Source organism: Marmota monax, unplaced genomic scaffold (assembly GCF_021218885.2).
Source record: "Marmota monax isolate L192 unplaced genomic scaffold, Marmota_monax_Labrador192_F-V1.1 WCK01_AAM20220418_F8-fsc00110, whole genome shotgun sequence".
In the NCBI taxonomy this organism is placed as follows: domain Eukaryota; kingdom Metazoa; phylum Chordata; class Mammalia; order Rodentia; family Sciuridae; genus Marmota; species Marmota monax.
In genome coordinates this window covers 3,755,919-3,775,201 of record NW_026694633.1, presented here as the reverse complement: position 1 = coordinate 3,775,201, position 19,283 = coordinate 3,755,919, and the positions used below count along the sequence as shown (strand labels likewise).

The 19,283-nt window shown below is 41.5% G+C and overlaps 1 protein-coding gene across 1 annotated transcript; it reads right to left on the bottom strand.

The window, feature by feature from the left end:
* Positions 1-1,663: 1,663 nt before the first annotated feature.
* On the bottom strand, positions 1,664-17,682 carry Cldn11 (claudin 11). The gene is made up of 3 exons (XM_046422952.1): positions 17,221-17,682; positions 13,636-13,800; positions 1,664-3,368 (listed from the first exon to the last, which is right to left on the bottom strand). The coding sequence occupies exons 1-3, from the start codon at positions 17,444-17,446 to the stop codon at positions 3,136-3,138; spliced, it is 624 nt and encodes a 207-aa protein (XP_046278908.1). The 5' UTR covers positions 17,447-17,682; the 3' UTR covers positions 1,664-3,135.
* Between the last annotated feature and the right edge of the window lie 1,601 nt (positions 17,683-19,283).

Sequence of the window (19,283 nt, the reverse complement as noted above, 5' to 3'; positions counted from 1 at the left end):
ATAGATTCCTCAAGAGCTGCTATTCAAGCCATCAGCAGCATGTGCCAATGTTCCACTCACAATCCTGGTTCAGTCTCCATTAAGCAGCACATCTGGCTGTCACACACTCTTTTGTGGGGCCATCTCAATGGTAGCACTGATGCTGCTTCTCCTGGGGGCCAGGCCCACAGTGGCCTCCCTGTCCTCCCAGCATGTGATGTCATGAGCATGAATGTCCTGCCAAACATTTAAGATGTTGCAGTTCACATTGTGTATATTGTATAGAGAAACACTGATGTGTAGATTAAAATTGTTTAAAAAAAGGACAAGATACAACCAAACCTTGTTCTATTGTTACACCAAACCACCAATTCAGCACAAATATGTATCTTGTATTCTTTAAGCATACAATCTTCCCTTTTTTGTTGTTGTCATTGTAACTAACATTCCTAGATTCGGAGATTCCCTGGAAACATTCTTTTCTTTAATTTGGTTTCTATCAAATTCTTGGAAAGCATGAATAGGACCGGCTCAGATTCAATCCAAAGGTCCTCTGCATGTTGTCTTTAGAATAGGCTAAAGAGAGAGGGGCAGAAATCCCGGGATAACTCTCAAAATCATGTAACTTCTGATGAGTTAAGTGTAAGACACACATTGGAATCCAAAAACTTAATTTAAAAAGAATTAATTATATATTGAAATGGCAATATTTTGATATACTACATCAAGTAAAATAAATTAAAGTTAATTTTATTTGTTTATTTTTAGTTTTTCCATATTGTTTTATTGGTGCATTATAATTGTACATAATGGTAGAATTCATTGCTAGATATTCATACATGCACACAATATAACAATATAATTTGGACCAATATCTTTCCCCAGCATTTCTTCTTTTATTTTTAGCTTTCTTTTTTTAATGTGGCTACTAGAAGATTTTAAAATACATATATGACTCATTGGACAGTGCTATTCTAGAGGAAAATCTATCCTCCTTCCTCAAACTGATCTTAAATCCTAACACTATGGTTATGACCTACAAAATAGGATTCCTTAATTAGTCCAGACAATGTTAGCTAGGAGAAATGTGAGGTCTCTCCCCTCATGCTTCAGGGGAAAGTGGGACTGAGGCAACTCACCTCTCCTACAGCAAAGCAAGCAGCAGCCTCATATGGGAGAAACCAGCATGTCCCTAAGATAACTACTACATTTATGATGCTTCTAACTGGCAGTGAGGAGAGGGAGCAAGAGGACCTAACATCTTACATCTCCCTCCACATGCCTCTGCTCCATTCATGTTCACAATCCACTGTATCCTGACATGTTTTAATGAGGTAGGGAGGGTCCTCCAATATAGTCACGTGAGTCACATCCTACCAAAAACCGTCCTATAGCAAAGCAAATATTTTTGTCAACATGAATGTTATCTTTTCTCCACAGGTAATTTGAAATAGTTTCTCCCAGGTTACAATATCCTAATGTACATAAATTTCTGCAAATGTCTGACACAAGTGGATATTTCCAAAGAGGAAATGTTTGCCAGTTATTCTACTATCAACTAATGAGATTAGTATTTTATTTGGAAAATGTCTGCCAAAACAGATAATAATCTATTTTCTTAGAACAGGCCCATAATTTGACAGTTTCTGGAATAGAAAACAAAATAAAATCAACTCTATGTGTCTTTGTCCAAAATTTCCAAACATTTACTTATATGTGTTTCAACAAAATGCATCTAGGTATTATAATATTTTTGATCCAGTAAAATGGGTTTCTTTTTTTAATTCTCCCTTGTACTTAGTCAATTCTTTACTAAATGTTCAAAGCAAATAAAGGAATTTAATCACCTAATGCTTAGCACTGATTGCAGCCCATTTACCTATGATTTAAACAGGCCATAAAGTCACTCTACTACAAAAACCTAGAGAACATCAAGGTTACATTTTTATGATCATACATTACCACCACAATATTGGTGAATAAAGTATAATTTTTAATTACTCAGGGCAATGCAGAATAACTTATTCCTGACTCACTGATCAGGTCCCCTATAAATTACCAGTAGATTATTATGAATGAGACTTTTTTAAATCAGTAGACGATACCTCTGGATATATCAGGAGATTGAAGGCCAATTTTGCAGACAGTTTGTTATTTTATTGCACAGATTTCACTTAAGGAACCAATTGCACCATCCATGTTTGGAGAGTCTGGGGTCTCAGATGCTGATAACACCGTCAGCATTAACACCCGTAAAGCCAAATTCAACAGTACAGTTTACATTAAACATCGATTCATGATAGATAATAGAACAAAAACAAAGAAAGGGAAAAGGGCTTTTAAAAATGGGTTAATTTGAAGCATATGCAAATGTAGGATTAAAAACTATATCACACAAATCTGGAAATCAAAAATGTTTTGTGGAATGTCAGTAAAAGTTATACTCACTTGTACTGTTATTTATTGCATGATTAAAGTCTATTTGGTTCATTTCCTTCATACTGATGAACTGAGAATTTCAGGAAAACCATGGTTATAAAAATGATCCATCTTGAAAAAAGTATGTACAGATAAATGTAAACTCACAAACTAAAAAATATTCCCCACCCCTTGCCCTCAACTTATAAAAGGGAAAACTTTCCCTTGGAGAAAAAGTTCCACAATTCCCCTCCCTCCCCACCCCACGACCCCGATTCTATCTTTTTCTATCTCTTAGAAGTAAATGACCTTGGAATTGAAGAGGAGGGAGCAAACAAGAGAGGCATCTTTATGAGACTCCCATTGTCATCTGTAACAGTTTGAAAAGTGTCTTTTTTATTTCGCTCCCCTACCCGCACCCAACTCAGCCATGTTTGCAAGACATTTAAAATTTAGAGAGAAACAAAATTATTACTTTTTATTAAACAACAAAGGGATGCCCGAGAAAGCAGATAATAGTGGGCAACACCATGGACACTATGTGGGCATAATCTGAGCCAGAGATTTCTTTTAAGGCAACCAAAACTTGATGGGGGTGGAGGTGGGGGGGCGTGTTAAGACTACAAAACGCCAGGCAGGATGTTTTCTAGACCTTTGGCTTTGGTGCCTGGCAGAGAAGTGAACCTAGGGCCACGGGCCCAGCATCTACAGCACCTCCACGGGGCCGTGGCGGCTCTCTTATACATGTGCACTCTTGGCATGAGTCGGGGAGCTGGAGCCCGAAGAGTAGTAGAAACGGTTTTCACCAAATGCCTGGGCATCTCCAGCGCAGCAGACGATGACGCTGCCACCCACCAAGCACAGCACCGCACCAATCCAGCCCGCGTACAGGGAGTAGCCAAAGCTCACGATGGTGGTCTCACGGTGGGCGCACACAGGGAACCAGATGGTGGCGACGATGGCGCAGAGAGCTGCGGAGAAGGAAGAAAGCGGTGACTGGGCGCGTTCGCTCCACCTGCACACACCTCCCAACTGCTCCAGAAGACTCCCTACACACAGCTGCGCTCCCCCGGCAATCAGAACCTAAAGGCTTGCGCTATAGAATAAGTCGTGTCAAAGCAGCTTGCCCTGCTGGGTCCTTATTTTTTTTTTTTTTCAACATGTGGCAGTGACAAAAGAACTCGCATGTAAAAACTGAAAAATAAATCATTTAGGACCAAAAATTTTTACTTGTACATCGTGACTGAAATGCCAAGCCTATGACTACATTCACCTAATCATATAATGATTTTTCTCTTTACAGGTCTATTTCCTATGCCAGACTCTGAGTTTTTCGAAGGCAGAAGCTGTGCCTTATTTATGTCTGCAGACTCAATGTTTAGCTCAGCACGAGGCATAGAGCACAGCGCTCTGTATGTATGCTTGTTGAATGACTGAATGACCTGAGCTATTCAGAGACTGGGAAACAAGATGACGCCCAAAGACCTGGAGAAGCTATGCAATTTCTCTTGCTGTGGTGAATGTTGCTAGATATCAGTGGAGCATCAGCTAAGGGTCTGAATTTGTGCTATGCTAGTGACGATCACAAAATCTCAACACGAAAATGAACAGTCCTTGGAGTAAAATAGTTCACCTATTCAAAGATTTTATGATGATGATATTTTTCATGATGGGTCAAGATGGTACAACTTTGGGGCTGGGGATGTGGCTCAAGCGGTAGTGTGCTCGCCTGGCATGCATGGGGCCAAGGTTCCATCCTCAGCACCACATACAAAGATGTTGTGTCCACTGAAAACTAAAGAATAAATTAAAAATTTAAAAAAAAAAAGATGGTACAACTTTACTTATAGTCTTGGATCAATCAGGCTAACCTTCAGATTAAGTTTAGATTTCACAGTTTAAAATGAGAAATAGCTTCTATCTCATTTTGTCCTTCCCCTTTCCTAATTGACCAAGAGTCTATAAAAAATAAAAACAAGGGCATATAAAGACATTTTTTAAAAATTTCTACTACCAAATAGTGTAGCCACAAGATACGTGGAGCCACTAAACATTTATCATGAAGCTAGTGAGACAGAAGAACTGAATCTTGATTTTTTTTAAGTATTTATTTTTTAGTTGTAGTTGGACACAATACCTTTATTTTATTTATTTATTTTTTATGTGATGTTGAGGATCGAACGCAGGGCCTTGCATGTGCAAGGCAAGCGCTATACCACTGAGCCACAATCCCAGCCCCTTGAACTTTTTTTAATTTTAATTTTTATTTTTTAGTTGTTGATAGACCTTCTTTTTTTGGTATGTGGTGCTGAGAATCGAACCCAGTGCCTCACACATGCTAGGCAAGTGCGCTACCACTGAGCCCCAGCCCCCTGAATCTTGAATTTTTAAAAGATTAAAATTACAGCTCAAAACAAAGTAACTCCATGACTTCCTTTAGTATCATCTGATTTCTCACAACTATAAACAGGATGGAAATTTTGTTTCAAACTTTAAGTTGGGATGGCACATTATGGTTGACAGACATAGGACTAACAGTAATAGTGAGGTTTCTGCTTCTTAGTCATAAAAGCCATCAATAAAATCAAGACAGGGTCTGAATTGCCAGTCTGGTGTGCCACTGGAGTACCCTTGTTACTTTCTCTGATTTCTACTCATACTGATTGATCTTCCTAACTTACCCTTTATGTCCACAGAAAAGAAATATAATTTTTCTATAAATAAACTCTAAAGCATGCAGCACAATACATTTGCTCCAAACTTTAGGAAAGATTTAAGTTTTACCCACTTCAAAAGACCCAACGGTCTCTTTGCACTTCTATATCTTACAACAGTTTTTTGTTGACAACAGAATAAATCTGCCCCCACAAGCAGGGTACACATACACATAAACAGATGGGATTCTTATCCAAAAAATTACAGTAGAAGTCAGAGGCAAGAGTGGATTCGGGGGGTCTTTGAATTGTCCAGATTGGTTTTCTAACAGCCTGAGTTCACTCCATGTATAGTGAGACAGGACCACCATAGGAATGAGAGGCAAATGTGCTCATGGGCCTTGGCCCACAGCCTGACAGCAGAACCCAGGAAGCTTCAGGTGTACCACCCTCAACCCACACCAGTTTTGCTTCATTGAGGTCAGGTTGCTCTGTATGCATCCTCTTGAACAGCTGCAGTAAGTTATCTTTAACACAGGGGGAAATGCTTGAGTTCAGTACACCTAAAACAAATTAATATTTCTACTCCTAAAAGTGACCAATAAAACGAGCTCCCTCCTTTGTCTCAGGGAGCCAGCCTGAGGTCTTATCAGAACTTTGTCTCCCTTCCTAAACAGAGGCCCCAGTAAAAGCCTCGTCTACATGTTCTCTTGCTTGACTCAATTTACTTCCTATGTCATCCGGTTAAAAGATCCCAGTATCTGGCATTAACAGTGAGCTGTCCACACAATTTAGGGGATTTGTTTTGTTTTGTTTTTGTAGTTCTGGAGATTGAATCCAGGGTGCTCTACCTTTGAGTTACATCCACAGCCATCTTTGTTTTATTTTTATTTACTTATTGAGGTAAGGTCTTACTGTATTGCCAAGGCTGGCCTCAAACTTGCAATCCTCCTGCTTCAGCCTCCCAGGTAACTGAGATTATCTGCAGGTGTAAGGAGTTTATGTAGATTATCTAAGAGGCTAAAATCTTATATGTTAATGGCTTTCTTTTTATTAAAGAGTATAATAACATCCACTTCTATAATATGAAATACCAAAAAAAGATGTATCTTCCTTCTGTGAAGAACATTCAGGAAGACTGGTGTTTGAGATTTCCCTTTCCAGCTCAAGGGTTTTGAAAACCTCAGATACGGTAGAAAGTCCTTTTCTTTCTCTTCCTGCAGCCATAGATTCCAAATCAGGGTCTCTTGGAAAATTGCTTTCAGCCAGGCACAGTTGACTGATATCCTCCTCTAGAGCATTTCGGCCAAAGGGAACTACAGTAGATTCTCCCTGCAATACACAACCCTGCTATACACCCAGCCCCCCAGAGTGGCATCTGTTCCACTATAAGCAACCTAGCAAGGGCTTTCCAAACCTTATCTAGGCTTGTTTAGAGGAAAAAGGCAGAGAATTAAAAGCTGAATTATGTAAGAAGAAAATAAATAAAAGATTTGATTCCTAAACAACTGATTTGGTTGATTCAATCAATCTTTCCCATAAACAATTAACTGGTTTTAAAACAACTTATGGTTCAAATTAAATTTTACATTTTTCGGTTACTTTGTATTTACAAATACAACACACACACACACACACACACGTATATGCACACACTCAAGAAAGCACCCCCCACATCCCCAAACCAAACAACTTGGAGATTTAGTTTAGATTTTATAGAATAAGACAAGAAATTGTCTCTAAGTTCACTTGATTCTTTCCCACAATAAAACAATAATAAAACTAGGTTATCTTCAGCTAAGAAAAGAATCAGACTCCCTCTTCCAAAGGTAACCTTCAACTGGTTTTAAGTGTCAGATATTTTGTTAGATTATATTATAATATAACTCATTGGAAAAAAAAAAAGAAAAGAAAAATGTCTGGATACTTATATGATGAACCTCAGAGGACTGTGTGAGGAGGTGGGTACACCCAGGGCTCTACTTTCCCTTTTATACACACCAAAACTGACTTCCACAGTCATCAAAGCTTCATGTGACTTTAACACACATAGAGCCACATGCCTGTGATTTAGTTCATTAAAGGTTTCCTTCTTTTATAATCCATACAAAACAAGGCAAATGAGCAACAGCAGGCTCTTTATTTCCTAGTAGATAAACGTACTCTGGGAGGAATTCCTGTGGCTCTCAAAGATGAACCACATCAAAACCATTAAGAAAAGACAGACTACCGCACAACATGAAAGGAAATGAGAGGCTCACTGGGAGCAGTGACCTTCGACTGAACTCAAATTGAAAAATGTTTCAAAACTAAAAGAGGAGAATTTACTCCATGTCAGCCATGGTCTGAGGGAGAAAAGGATATGACCAGTAAAGTTAAAAACGCAAATCGAAATCACTGCTTGACTAAAAATTGTGAAATATTAATAAAACTGTCACTAATTTTGGACTTTATTAAAAACACAGAAGCCTTACTAAATTGACTTGTATTTGTAGATATACTCCCTCTGTCAAAAAAAATGCGTGAAATGATTCTGTTATTAGGGAAAAAATAAAGAAAGCGTTTTTCTAAAAAGTCACATTTACCTTTAAGGTAAGGAAAAATAGAGAAATACAAAGGAAATTTTCATTCTTTGATCTTGTTTTGTGTCATCAAAGTTTTTTTTTTATTAAGTCTCCAAAAACAATTTTAGCACTCAGATTTTTCAGTCTCTTTCTCCTATGTTAGCTTCAGAAGATGCAATCATTAATTGCAGAAGAGGTGAGGAATAATCTGCAATTTGGGAGTAGAAAATAAAAATTGTGAATATTCTTAGCTGTGTGGATACAGATCCTTTCACAAGAATACCTTACTCTTCAGAGAATAAAAGCTATTCTCTCTTTTGAAAATAAGTTTCAAGTAATGTCACACAATGTGTTTCTTAGTTGATAGGATACACCCTTTTTAAAAATTAACAATGATCTGACTTAACCAAGGAGAAAATATTTGGGAAGGCAATTTAGAGCAATGAAAGTTTTAGTGTACTTTCAAGGTCTTTAGAGATTAAACGGTACATGGTGATATTAGGGAGTTGAATAAATGTGAGACAACCTCACAAATAAATACAATTTTGATGTGTCAAAAGTTTTCATAGCAAAAAAAAAAAAGAAAAAGAAAGGTCATGAAGTTAAATAAAATTGATACAAATGTGTTAGATTTGGGAGGTAACAAATCAGAAAAGAGAAAGAGAAACTGGGAAAGATCATCAGACACTGATATTTCTGCCTTCCTCTAACGAACACCTTTTTTCAAATTTTGTTACCATCAATACAAGGTATTAAATAGACTTTCAAAAGCTTCATTTCTACCACAGAGTAATATGTATATCAAAATTATTTGAATTATGCTGATTAGTAATACTGGGGGAGAAATCCTCCTTGATATGAAGCTGAGTTTGGAGACAAAAGCATCTGGAGCCTGGAAAAAATGGAGAATTGGGAAGATGAAACAGATAGGACGTGAGCTGATCATTACTGAGAAGGCGTTTGGGTTCTGGATATTTGTTATACTATTCTTTCATGATAGCTTAAAAATTTCCACAAGTGTTTTTTTTAAATCCTCCTCCATTTCACATTTTGCAATGCATTGAATGCTATCTTAGTATCAATACTATTATACAACCTAAGTAGCAATGATTAATTTTAACTTTTTTTAAACATTTATTTTTTAAGTTACAGGTGGACACAATATCTTTATTTATTTATTTATTTATGCATTGCCGAGGATCAAACCCAGCGCCTCATGCATACTAGGTGAGTGCTCTACCTCTGAGCCACAACCTCAGCCCTAATTTTAACTTTTCACAAAGGAATCAATTTAAGCCAACAGGTAACAAGATTTCTAATGAGCTGATGGAGTCAATATCTTATTTATTGTTCTCTTCTCATATGAAACGAGAAAACTTCTGAGTTTTTCTCTTCCTCGTTTATCATTCTCTAAAATGTTGACATGTAACATACTTCTCTTACATAAGTGACCTTTAGGAGGAGCTAATATTTATAATAATCATCAAATCAATGGAATATATGAGTCCACTATTTTCCTGGCTTGCTTTCAAGATTTTTTTCCTTCATTTTTATTCCACGCATCATTTTTTTTTTTCCTATAACTTTTCAAAGCCAGCTTATGGTTGATTTTTTTTTTTTAAATCCTGGGGATTGAATCCAGGTCCTCAAGCATGCCAGGCAAGCACGCCTCACTGAGCCACATCCCCAGATCCTTGTTATTATTTTTTTAATTTAGAATTTAGAGGCAGGAAGTATTCACAAAGCAGTTAGTGCCTCCAACTTTGCTGATGAGGTCATTTTAAGCCACAGTCATACTCAGTTGCAAATCTTATTTGGCAGAATATTTTTTCCATATTTTTTATTGGTGCATTATAATTATACATAATGGTGGGATTCGTTGTTACATATTCACACATGCACATGAGGAATTTTTCTAAGTATTTTCCCAATGTTTTGAATTTAAGGCATCACTCTTCATTCCACACTCAAGGATTCCTTTGCTGATCCTGTGTGTATGACAAGCTCAGTTTGTCTCACATTTCCCCACACCCTTCATTTTACTACAATTTTACTGTTCACCTGAAGTTCCAAATTAAGTCGACTTTTTCTACTACCAACAGCGATCAGGTGTTTTAAAAGGAAGAAGAGCTGATCACCGGGGCACACACCTGTGAACACAGCTACTCTGGAGGCTGAGGCAGGAGGATCACAAGTTGAGGCCAGCCTGTGCTACCTAGTGAGACCCTGCCACAAAACAAAATTTTAAAAGGGCTGGGAAGTGGAGGGGAGGTATAGCTCAGTGGTAGAGCCCTTGCCTCCCAGGGGAGAAGCCCCCAGAAATTAAAATTTAAAAAGAAAGAAGACAAAAAGATTCTTCAAAAAGCACATTGCCTTTCCTTTTATTCCCTACCTCATTCCTTTAAGAAACATCCAAATAAAGTGCTTTCTTACTTTACTCTCTAATTTTTGCAGCAAGGTAAGAATTGGAGTGAAGCAGAACTGAGCCAGTGTTTTCAGTAGGGTAGCTTGTTTTGGCTTTCCATCACGGAATCAGCAAAAATCTTCAACTCTTGACCCCCATGCTCTGTTTTTTAACAGAGTAAATAAAGGAAACATTTCCACTGGACCAGGGCACAAGGTATGTTTCCAGAAACAGGTTATTATCTCTCCTTACTAGTTCCAAGAGTGGAGATGACCCTGCAGAAATTAGACATGATTGCAAGAATAGCCAGTTACCCTCTGGGTTAACTCTCTCTTTCCTCTAACCAACAACAACAAAAAGAATGACCATTTACTGAGCACTTACTATGTGGCAGATTTCCATGCTAGATATTTCTTTGTTCTTTCTAACCAGAAAAGTAAGCATTATTATTCCCATTTTATAGAAAGGCTCAGAGACATCAAGTACTTGCCCCAGTATAAACACTACAAAGCAATAGATTCCAAATTCAGTACAGTTGGGTCTAACTCCAGCTGACTAGATAAAACAATTCAGGGCTTAGACACCTCCTGCCTTGGCAGGGACTCTTGGAAAGCTACAAACAGATTAGATTGGCCTCAGATCCACCCCAGATCTGAGAAGCCTGCTGCTCCTTGAGCTACTCATCTGGCTTAAGAAGCCAGCAGCATCAGGCTTATATTCCTTCCCCACAGCAGGAGCTAAACCTCACAGCATTTCACAGCATTAAAGTGAGACTGCTCAGAAGATAGAGTTGTTACAACAGACATAAATTTTTTAAGTTTTCAAAAAAAAAAAAAAAAAGTTACAGATTTCCAGGGTCAGGAAGAGCTGATTTTATTTGTATTCACAGTTTCCGTACCAAGGCCTGTGTGACACTGCGTGCAGTTCCCAGGCCCCCAGCTCCAGTGTTACCCCACCCCCTTTGGTCAGCAACCACACCTCAATGGTGCACCATCCGGTGACCCTAGAACCCAGCATGGGCCCAGCACTGGCTTGCCTGGGACAGTGACCAGAGACCAACCAGAGCTACACAAAGAGAGCCTTCACTCTCTTGCTCCTCCCATTCACTGCCAAGGGTGGAAAACAAGGCACTTTGGGCTGGGGTGAGAAGACCTAGAGGAGATCAGCAGGTGCCACACTTGAGACAATGAGCTTTACATTTCCAGAGCTGGCTCCTCCTGGTCAAAAGAACATTTAACCCAAAGGCAAAGGGCAACCTGCTGAGAAACGAATCCCGACAGGAACCATCCAAGAGGTGGACAATTCTGGAAATGCAAGCTGTAAAGGGTCCAAGAGTGAGTTCCTTCACCCCATCCAGCTAGCTTCCTGTGGGGTCAGATCACCGGACCCCCTGTCTCCCTTATTATTTCATTCCACACAGGCCAAGGGGACTGAGGGGCCTATCCCCACCCCCCGGCCCCACCTCACTTGCCTTTTCTATGATACTGTCTTCCTATACAAAACCACTTTAAAAACTGAAGAAAGCCAGGGCTGGGGATGTGGCTCAAGTGGTAGCGTGCTCACCTAGCATGCGTGAGGCACTGGGTTCAATTCTCAGCACCATATAAAAATTAAAAAAAAAAAAAAAAGATATTGTGTCCACCTAAAACTAAAAAATAAATATACAAAAAAAAAGTAATGAAAATCTAATTCAGCTAAGACATTTCAAATCACTGGTTGCTCCTCCTGGACCAAAAACAAACAAACAAAACCTGTGCCTGGTGCACATCTAGAAAATTCAACTGGAGTTTTTAATTAATTAATTTTAATTAAGTATATATGACAGCAGAATGAATTTGATTCATTGCACAACAATTCAGCTGTTTTTAAACCCATCTATACTTTATCACTCTATTTTCCACAGAGTTTGTTTGTGTTTATTGTAATCCACTGTGGACACTCTGTGACTCTCCTGTGAAAGGCCAGAATTTCTAAACATGAACACCCGAGACAACACACCCATCCTTTGTCTCTGCCATCCTCAGAGCTCAAGCGAACCTTCAGGGGCTTCTAGGAGAATGTGAGGAAAGTAATAAACAGCAAGTGGCTGGGAAGAGGTCTTCTGAATTCCACCACCCAGTTCATCATACAGCTTTGGCCTCCCCTTTGGAAAGGTGCACAGAGATCTGACCACGAGAAGGGGCGCCTGCGCCTTACAGGGCAGGAGGCTGTGTGTGTGTTCCGTGGGACACTTGCACAGATTCTTTGTGGCTGGAATCAAAATCTCCAGGCCCAGATTCTTGTCTGGAAATTAGTAGCTTTTTTCACTCACACAGACATACCCCCCGCCCTTTGAATTCTCTATATTTTTACAATCAACCACAAACTCTGCCCTTTTGAAATCCTGGGAAATGATGCCCACCTCTCCTGTGCCCTCACCTCATTGGGGTCACTGTGAGTGAGAAGCCTCCTAGTGTAGAGTAAGCATCATAAGTGACATGGACATATACAGAACGCTGACATCTTCCAACCCTTCAAGTGCATGATTGCATGACCAAATCTGCCACTTTGAGAATGGGAATCCCTTGTCCCAGGAAAGGGTGACTTTGTACCTAACCCATATCCAGATCAGTTTCTGCTCACTGATATGTACACACTCCAACAAGAACTGCTGCTCTTAAAATCCACATCTTCTGTAAGGATTTAGATGTGCTAATAGAATCAGCATGGGTGGGGAAAAGGAAATGGAGATAAATGAAATCAGCAAAGAGAGCAGAGCTAGAAGCCTCCACCACTGCTTGTTAAATCAAGCCTTGGGTGTAGGTGTGATCAGCAAAGCTGAACAAGCACGTGACATTTCCTTGACCTAGCCTCTCCCTCCATCCAATCCAGTACCCAACCACCTTCTCTTCAACACTCAGGACTCATTGCTGGGTTCCTCTACTCTAGGAAACACCAAGGTTTCAGTGCCTTCTTACTGTGTGCACAACCTGAGTAGCTTTTTAGATGAGCACACACGCCACATACTCTCTGTACATTCAAAGCAGACACTGCCTCCCTTCCCCATGCCGCTAAGGCCCACATAGTGCCTGGTGCACATGCTAAATGAGCATTGATTACACTTAATGAACATCACTTTTTTTCTCTTTCGTCATATATTAACAGGTTCTCAATCTTGGCTGTACATAAGAGCTGTACAAATCAACCCAGGAGCTTTCAAAAACATCTTTCCCTGGCCTGATCCCCAGAAACTTCTGATTCTATTATCTGCTGTGGAATCTGAATATAAGGGTTCTAAAAGAAATTCCACTGTGTGGCCTGAATGGAGAGCCACCATGCAATTCTCTTCTGTCCTTCTGGTCTCTCCCTTTGTTTTGGCTACCCTCAAACCTTAAAATCTTCTTTTTCTTTTTATTTTTACTTGTTTCTTCGTGCGGTGCCCTCCACCCCCAACATTACTGAGCCCTCTGTTTAAACTTGTCATCAAATAGGAGGGGATCTCTTATGCCGTCAATTGCCTCGAGGATTCTCTTGGCTTCCTTTCACATTTATCTTGAACTTGAGGAAGCAGCAACCACAAGATTTGAATTTGAGATCCATCAGGTTCTCAGAGTTGGGCTGTGTATAGAAGGCTTACCCAGCAGAATGAGCATGACTCCTGCCAGCTGGGCCCGCCGGTACTTGGCCACACCAGGCTCATGGCCCATTCGGATGCAGGGGAGAACTGTCAGCAGCAGCAAAATGGCCGGCAGACCCAGAACTGAGGCGGCGATCATTAGGGCCCGGCAAGCCTGCACGTAGCCTAGGAACAAGAGAAAAGATAGGGTAGATTAGATCAAGGGTCCTCTTGGTTCCTGAGGCCCACCTGACATGAATTCCTTTCTTCTTCTCACCCCATTCCAAGATTTGAAATAGGCTAAATGTTTCCCAGGATAACTTCACACCTTCAACTTCAACTTTCACAGCAACTTGGCAACAAAAAACGGGGGTTAGAGAAATGGAATGGATGTTCCTGGTTTAGATCATTTGGTCAAGCTTCCAGGATGGAGGGTCCAGAGCCTATTTACATTATTATAACACCTTGTAAAACTCTGGTGGAAATTCAAATCTTCAAAGAAGTCTTCTGCAGTGGTCTGTGTGGGTTCCAGTCTTCTGTTGATCTGCTCTACCTAAGTCACTTTGGGAAAGTTACTTAACTGCTATGTTCTCACTATAGAATAAAAAAATCAAAAAAGTGCCTACATCTCTCTGATAGAATTCTACAGAAAAGTAATTAATTCATACGGTGCTTAAAACAATTCCTATTCTGAGTACTGAAAATAGTTAGCCATTATCATTTGTGTTACTACTTTTATCTGCATATACTGACTGATTTCATGCCTAAACATCTGCTTTTAATTCACTTTGGATATGAATCGTATGTGGCCCTGAACTAGAGTAGTTTAAGATTCAGGCTTCTTTTCTCCACAACCTCCTCAGAGGATGCTATCCTCGTGACTCCTGCCCTCTATAGATGTTCAGGCTCCATCCTGACCCACAGTGCTCTGAACATGCTTCCCCAATTGTCTGTCCATCGTTGTCTTAAAGTGATCTCTCCAGCCCTGGGGATTTCTGGAGGCCAGACACCTGCCTTGGCTTTCATGTGACCACAAATGATGATGTAAACAAAAAAATTACAAATGAAAGAATAAGTGGATTGAATAATAAGGAAGTAGAACAAAGCTATCTAAACTCTATACTGTCAAGTAAAATGCCAAGTAACAACTTTATTAAGAAACAGATTATAATATGTATAATTATTTATGTAGAATAAATATGGCAAGGTGCTGGGAGAAATTCACAAACTTAAATTTACTGTTTCATTCTTAAATTTATTTCTCATTAAAACACTCCTCCCCGCCCTACCCCCCCCCCCCGGGCAAAAAAGTGACATTCATGTCCCTCCTTTTTATGCTCAAACTTAACTAATCCTCACACACCAGGCCCCCCACACCAAATCCAGCCAGCCCGCTTTGTGCACCAAGACCCAACTTTAGCACTGTCTCTTAGCAAAGTATATTTTGCCAGAGTTCAGATTCCAGAAGAGCTCTCTTACAGCCACTGCCCATGTCAGCTTCTTTGGAATTAAAAATAATTCATTAGGTATCTATTGACATGAAGACTCTCAAAGAAGAGCCAAAGAAGTCTGAGGCCCAGCCTCTTCCTGCCCTTTCAATCTGTAGGAGAGGCAGGAAAGACACAAAGGAGGTAGTCAACTAGCAACAGAGGTTCTGAAATTCATGGCACAGGCTGTCCACGTGCTACAGTGACAAGGCCATTTCCAGAAGTAAAACATGGAGGCTGAGGACATCCCCTCCCCCAACAAAAGTATAAGGGGGGCAGAGATCAGGAAGGGTTAAGCCCTCCCCATAATATTTTCCACCCTGGAGAATGGCCCATGTTCTCTGAAAACAAACCACTTGGCACTGAATGCTCAGTAAATTTAACTCCACGGGAAGCAGAAGAATAAATTTACCGTTCGGTCACAGGTCCTTAAAAATTCCATGCCCAGATTTTAATAGCTACCCTTTATGGAACATCTATTACACAAAAGAAAGTTTACATTTCTTGTCTCATTTAATCCCTAAAGCAATCTTAAAAGATAGATAGTTGATTGTATTTTAACTTTTAAAAGACGACAAATGGGGATTCAAAGAGGTTAACAACTTTTCTCTAATCACCCAGATTGTGAGTGTTGGGATCAGAACCAGCATTAACTGACGCTGGATCCTGATCAGGGTTTGCTGGCCTCTTCAGTCTTTCTGAAAGGGTAATGAAAGGCAGACATAATGTGCACTGTGCACACCTATCATGTGCCAGAGGTGATAGCCAGGTTAGGAGAGGATGCAAAGACGGTAGGAGAGAACTTACAACAATAAAAACAAAACAAAACAGAAAAGTGACGTTATAAAGATAAGCCAAGTATTAGGGCAGCAAAGAAGAAGGGAGATTTATTCCAATTGCCAGGACTGCGAAATAGGGCCAACTTGGGGTACTAACGGGATGCAGAATTTCTGAACGTCAAAGACTTCTCGGAGAAGGCACAAAGTGAACCTCCTAGAAGGGTGGCTTCAGAGTCAGGTTTCTCTCAGTCTGAAAGAAGCCAGCGCAGAATTCACAAAGGCTCGAGGGGACAGTGGAAGAGCCAGGTGAAGAATGAGCCCGCAGGGCAGGGCAGATTTCTAGCAGAAAACTTGAGGGGGCGCGCGTGGCCTCGCTATTCATTCAACTTAGCTTGTAGTTATTTCGAAATTCAAATTTGCCCAAAATTTTCCCACAGGACTACAAAGGAAGATGGGGCTCCCAGTGGGAGTGGGAGAGGCGGAGGCTGGTCAATTCTTCCCCCTGCTCTCCACTCACAGCTGCAAGCCAGAAGTAATGACTTTTGGCGGCGCTCAGTGTCTCTTGCAATGTAGTCTGTACTCTTCCCATCCAACTGGAGGGTCATGGAGCAGGGGAGGGTGTCACCGCAGCGTCGCTGTCGGACTCCTCCATAGCAGAGGCAGAGATAGGGTAGAGTAGATAAAATAGACCCTGGGGGCTGAGAGAATCAACCTGGGATTTGCTAAACTGGGCAGCCCAGAGACATCCTTAGTGAACTTCTTGGCAACAGGGCGGGTGGGCGGGTGGAGCTAGGAGCTCCCTAATCTCTCCAGTGCGCCTGACCCATCCCGGGAGGACTGAGAAACAGCCCGCACCTGTTTGAATCGCTCCAGTGCATGCGTTTCACTCTTTCCTCCTCGCTTCTGCAAGAATCTTAACTGGCAGCCCCGAGCCAGTGGGAAGAGTCTGGGACCAGGACAGTAAAGTACTTCTGGTCAAGTGACCATGGGAGCAATGGAGGGGTGGGACTGTGGGAATCCACTTGGTCTGAGTCCCTACTCTGTGTCTGTATCTCAGTTCATTAAATTCTTAAAGCGGCTGGACCAGCGTTGCCACTGGCCAAATTATCATTATTATCCCAAATTCTAGATAAGAAAATTGAGACCGAGAGGGATTAAGTTTAGAACTGCCTAAATCTACATCAGGGTGGGAGTTGGGGATGTAAAAAAAAAAAAAAAAAATGAGCCCAAAGGTCCTTGAGCCCCCAAATGTTTCTGTGAACTCTGTCTGCTGCCCGCTCTCTGGTCTACGCAGAGAATGTGAGCTTAGAAAGCAGCGCTTGCACAGTGGGGGTCCTTACCCGGCAAGATGAGGATGTCCACCAGGGGCTTGCAGTGGTACAGCCCCGTGGCCATGACGCAGTCAGCCCACAGCCCCTTGGAACCCAGTTCGTCCAGCTTGCGGCAGGTAGGGATGGTGTAGCCACAGGTCACCACCCAGTCATTGGTGGATGTGGTGACGATAATGCCGATCCAGCCCACGAAGCTCGTGACGAAGCCCACCACTTGCAGGCACGTGGCCACCATGGTGGCCACCTCGACGTCCACGCGCCTCGACCCTCACTGTCTGCGCCCGGACTCCGGGCTGGACAGCGCCTGCCCTGGTAGGTACTCCCTGTGCTGAACTGGCCAGCCGCTTGCTGGCGATCGCCCGGGGCTGGACCCTCGAGGTGGAGTGGGCCGCTCGAGACTGCGAGCCCAGCACGGACCACGCGGCGGCGGGCGGGCGCACAGCTGAGACAGCGACGGACGAACTGCTGGGACAGCAGCGCTGCTGGGTGGCGCGCCCCCGCCCCCCTCTTTAAACCCCGTGGCTTAGACCGACGAGCGCCAATCCGCGACCGCCCGGGGTCGAGCCCGCCAATCGCCGGGCGGGGTCCAAAGCAGGGTGTGGAAGGGAGCCGGGTAAAGGAAGGGGGGTTCGTCTCCTCGCCCGAGTGACACTCGATCCGTGTTGGAAAGTAAAATAATTCCATCCTGGTCTGAGACGTGGAGAGCGGAAAGAGGGCTCTTTCTGTTCTGCTGCGAATTGTTTCTCTTCTTGCCACCCCTCTCTCATCTCTCTGGGTCTCCGTTTCGCTCCATCCCTCCTCACCTTCTACCCACTCAGCTGTGAGTACACCCAAGGTCCCAAGTACAGTTCTCCCATAGCCCAGGATCGTAACTGATAACTACCCAAAAGTTCAGAGGTGACAAATTCAGCATACTATGGGTATAGCGAGGGAGGGGGGAAATATATACATATTATATGTGTATTATATACATATAATTTTATACATATTATATATATATACACATACATATATGTACATGCATTTTACATATTTTAGCTCATTTATTCTCACAAAACCTTTGTGGTTAAAAGTAATTGTCAATTACACATAGAAGAAAGCGCGAGATGGAGGCTAAGTGGCCCCAAGTTCACCCAGCTGGCAAGGAGAAGACTCCAAGGTCCCATCTCACCTCCCTTACTAACCATTCCTGGGAGGAAATCCTGCCGGATCATCAGTTTCTCAGAATTGATTAATTAATTTATTATTTATTTATGTTCTCTCTCTCTCTCTCTCTCTCCCTCCCTCCCTCCCTCCCTCTTTTGGTACCTGGTATTGAACTCAGGGTCAGTAAACTACTGAAAATTTCTAAAGGGCTTAAGTGTCCCATTTCTGATGCATTAAAAGCCAGGCTAACACTTCAGTTTACTGTGGAAAAGTTAATATCTGTACCCCACTGAGAAAACTGCCTAGACCAGACTGAGTGTACAAAGTGTAAGCCACAGAGTCCTAGTCATCACCAGCAAACAGCCACCTTCTCTCCTACATTCAAATAAGGACCCTTACCTGTGCATTTTATCATGCAGCAAAGTTCTCCTTGAACTATGTTTAGATTAAACAGTTTTTTCTCTCTCTCTCTCTCTCTCTCTCTCTCTCTCTCTCTCTCTCTCTCTCTCTCTCTCAAATGTTTGACTTATTTTATTGTATCTCTTGATCCATTCATTTGGACCACAGCCTCTTCATCAATTATGCAATTTAAAGGTGTGAAGTAGGGCTGGGGATGTGGCTCAAGCGGTAGCGCGCTCGCCTGGCATGCGTGCGGCCCGGGTTCGATCCTCAGCACCACATACAAACAAAGATGTTGTGTCCACCGAGAACTAAAAAAAATAAAATAAACATTAAAAAATTCTCTCTCTCTCTCTTTAAAAAAGAATAAAATAAATAAAGGTGTGAAGTACAGTAGAATGAATCAGACATAACTTTCCTAGGTTCATATTTGAGTACACAACCAGTGAAACTCATCATGTACAACCACAAGAATGGGATCCTAGTTAGAATGTTATACTCCATGTATGTATAATGTATCAAAATAC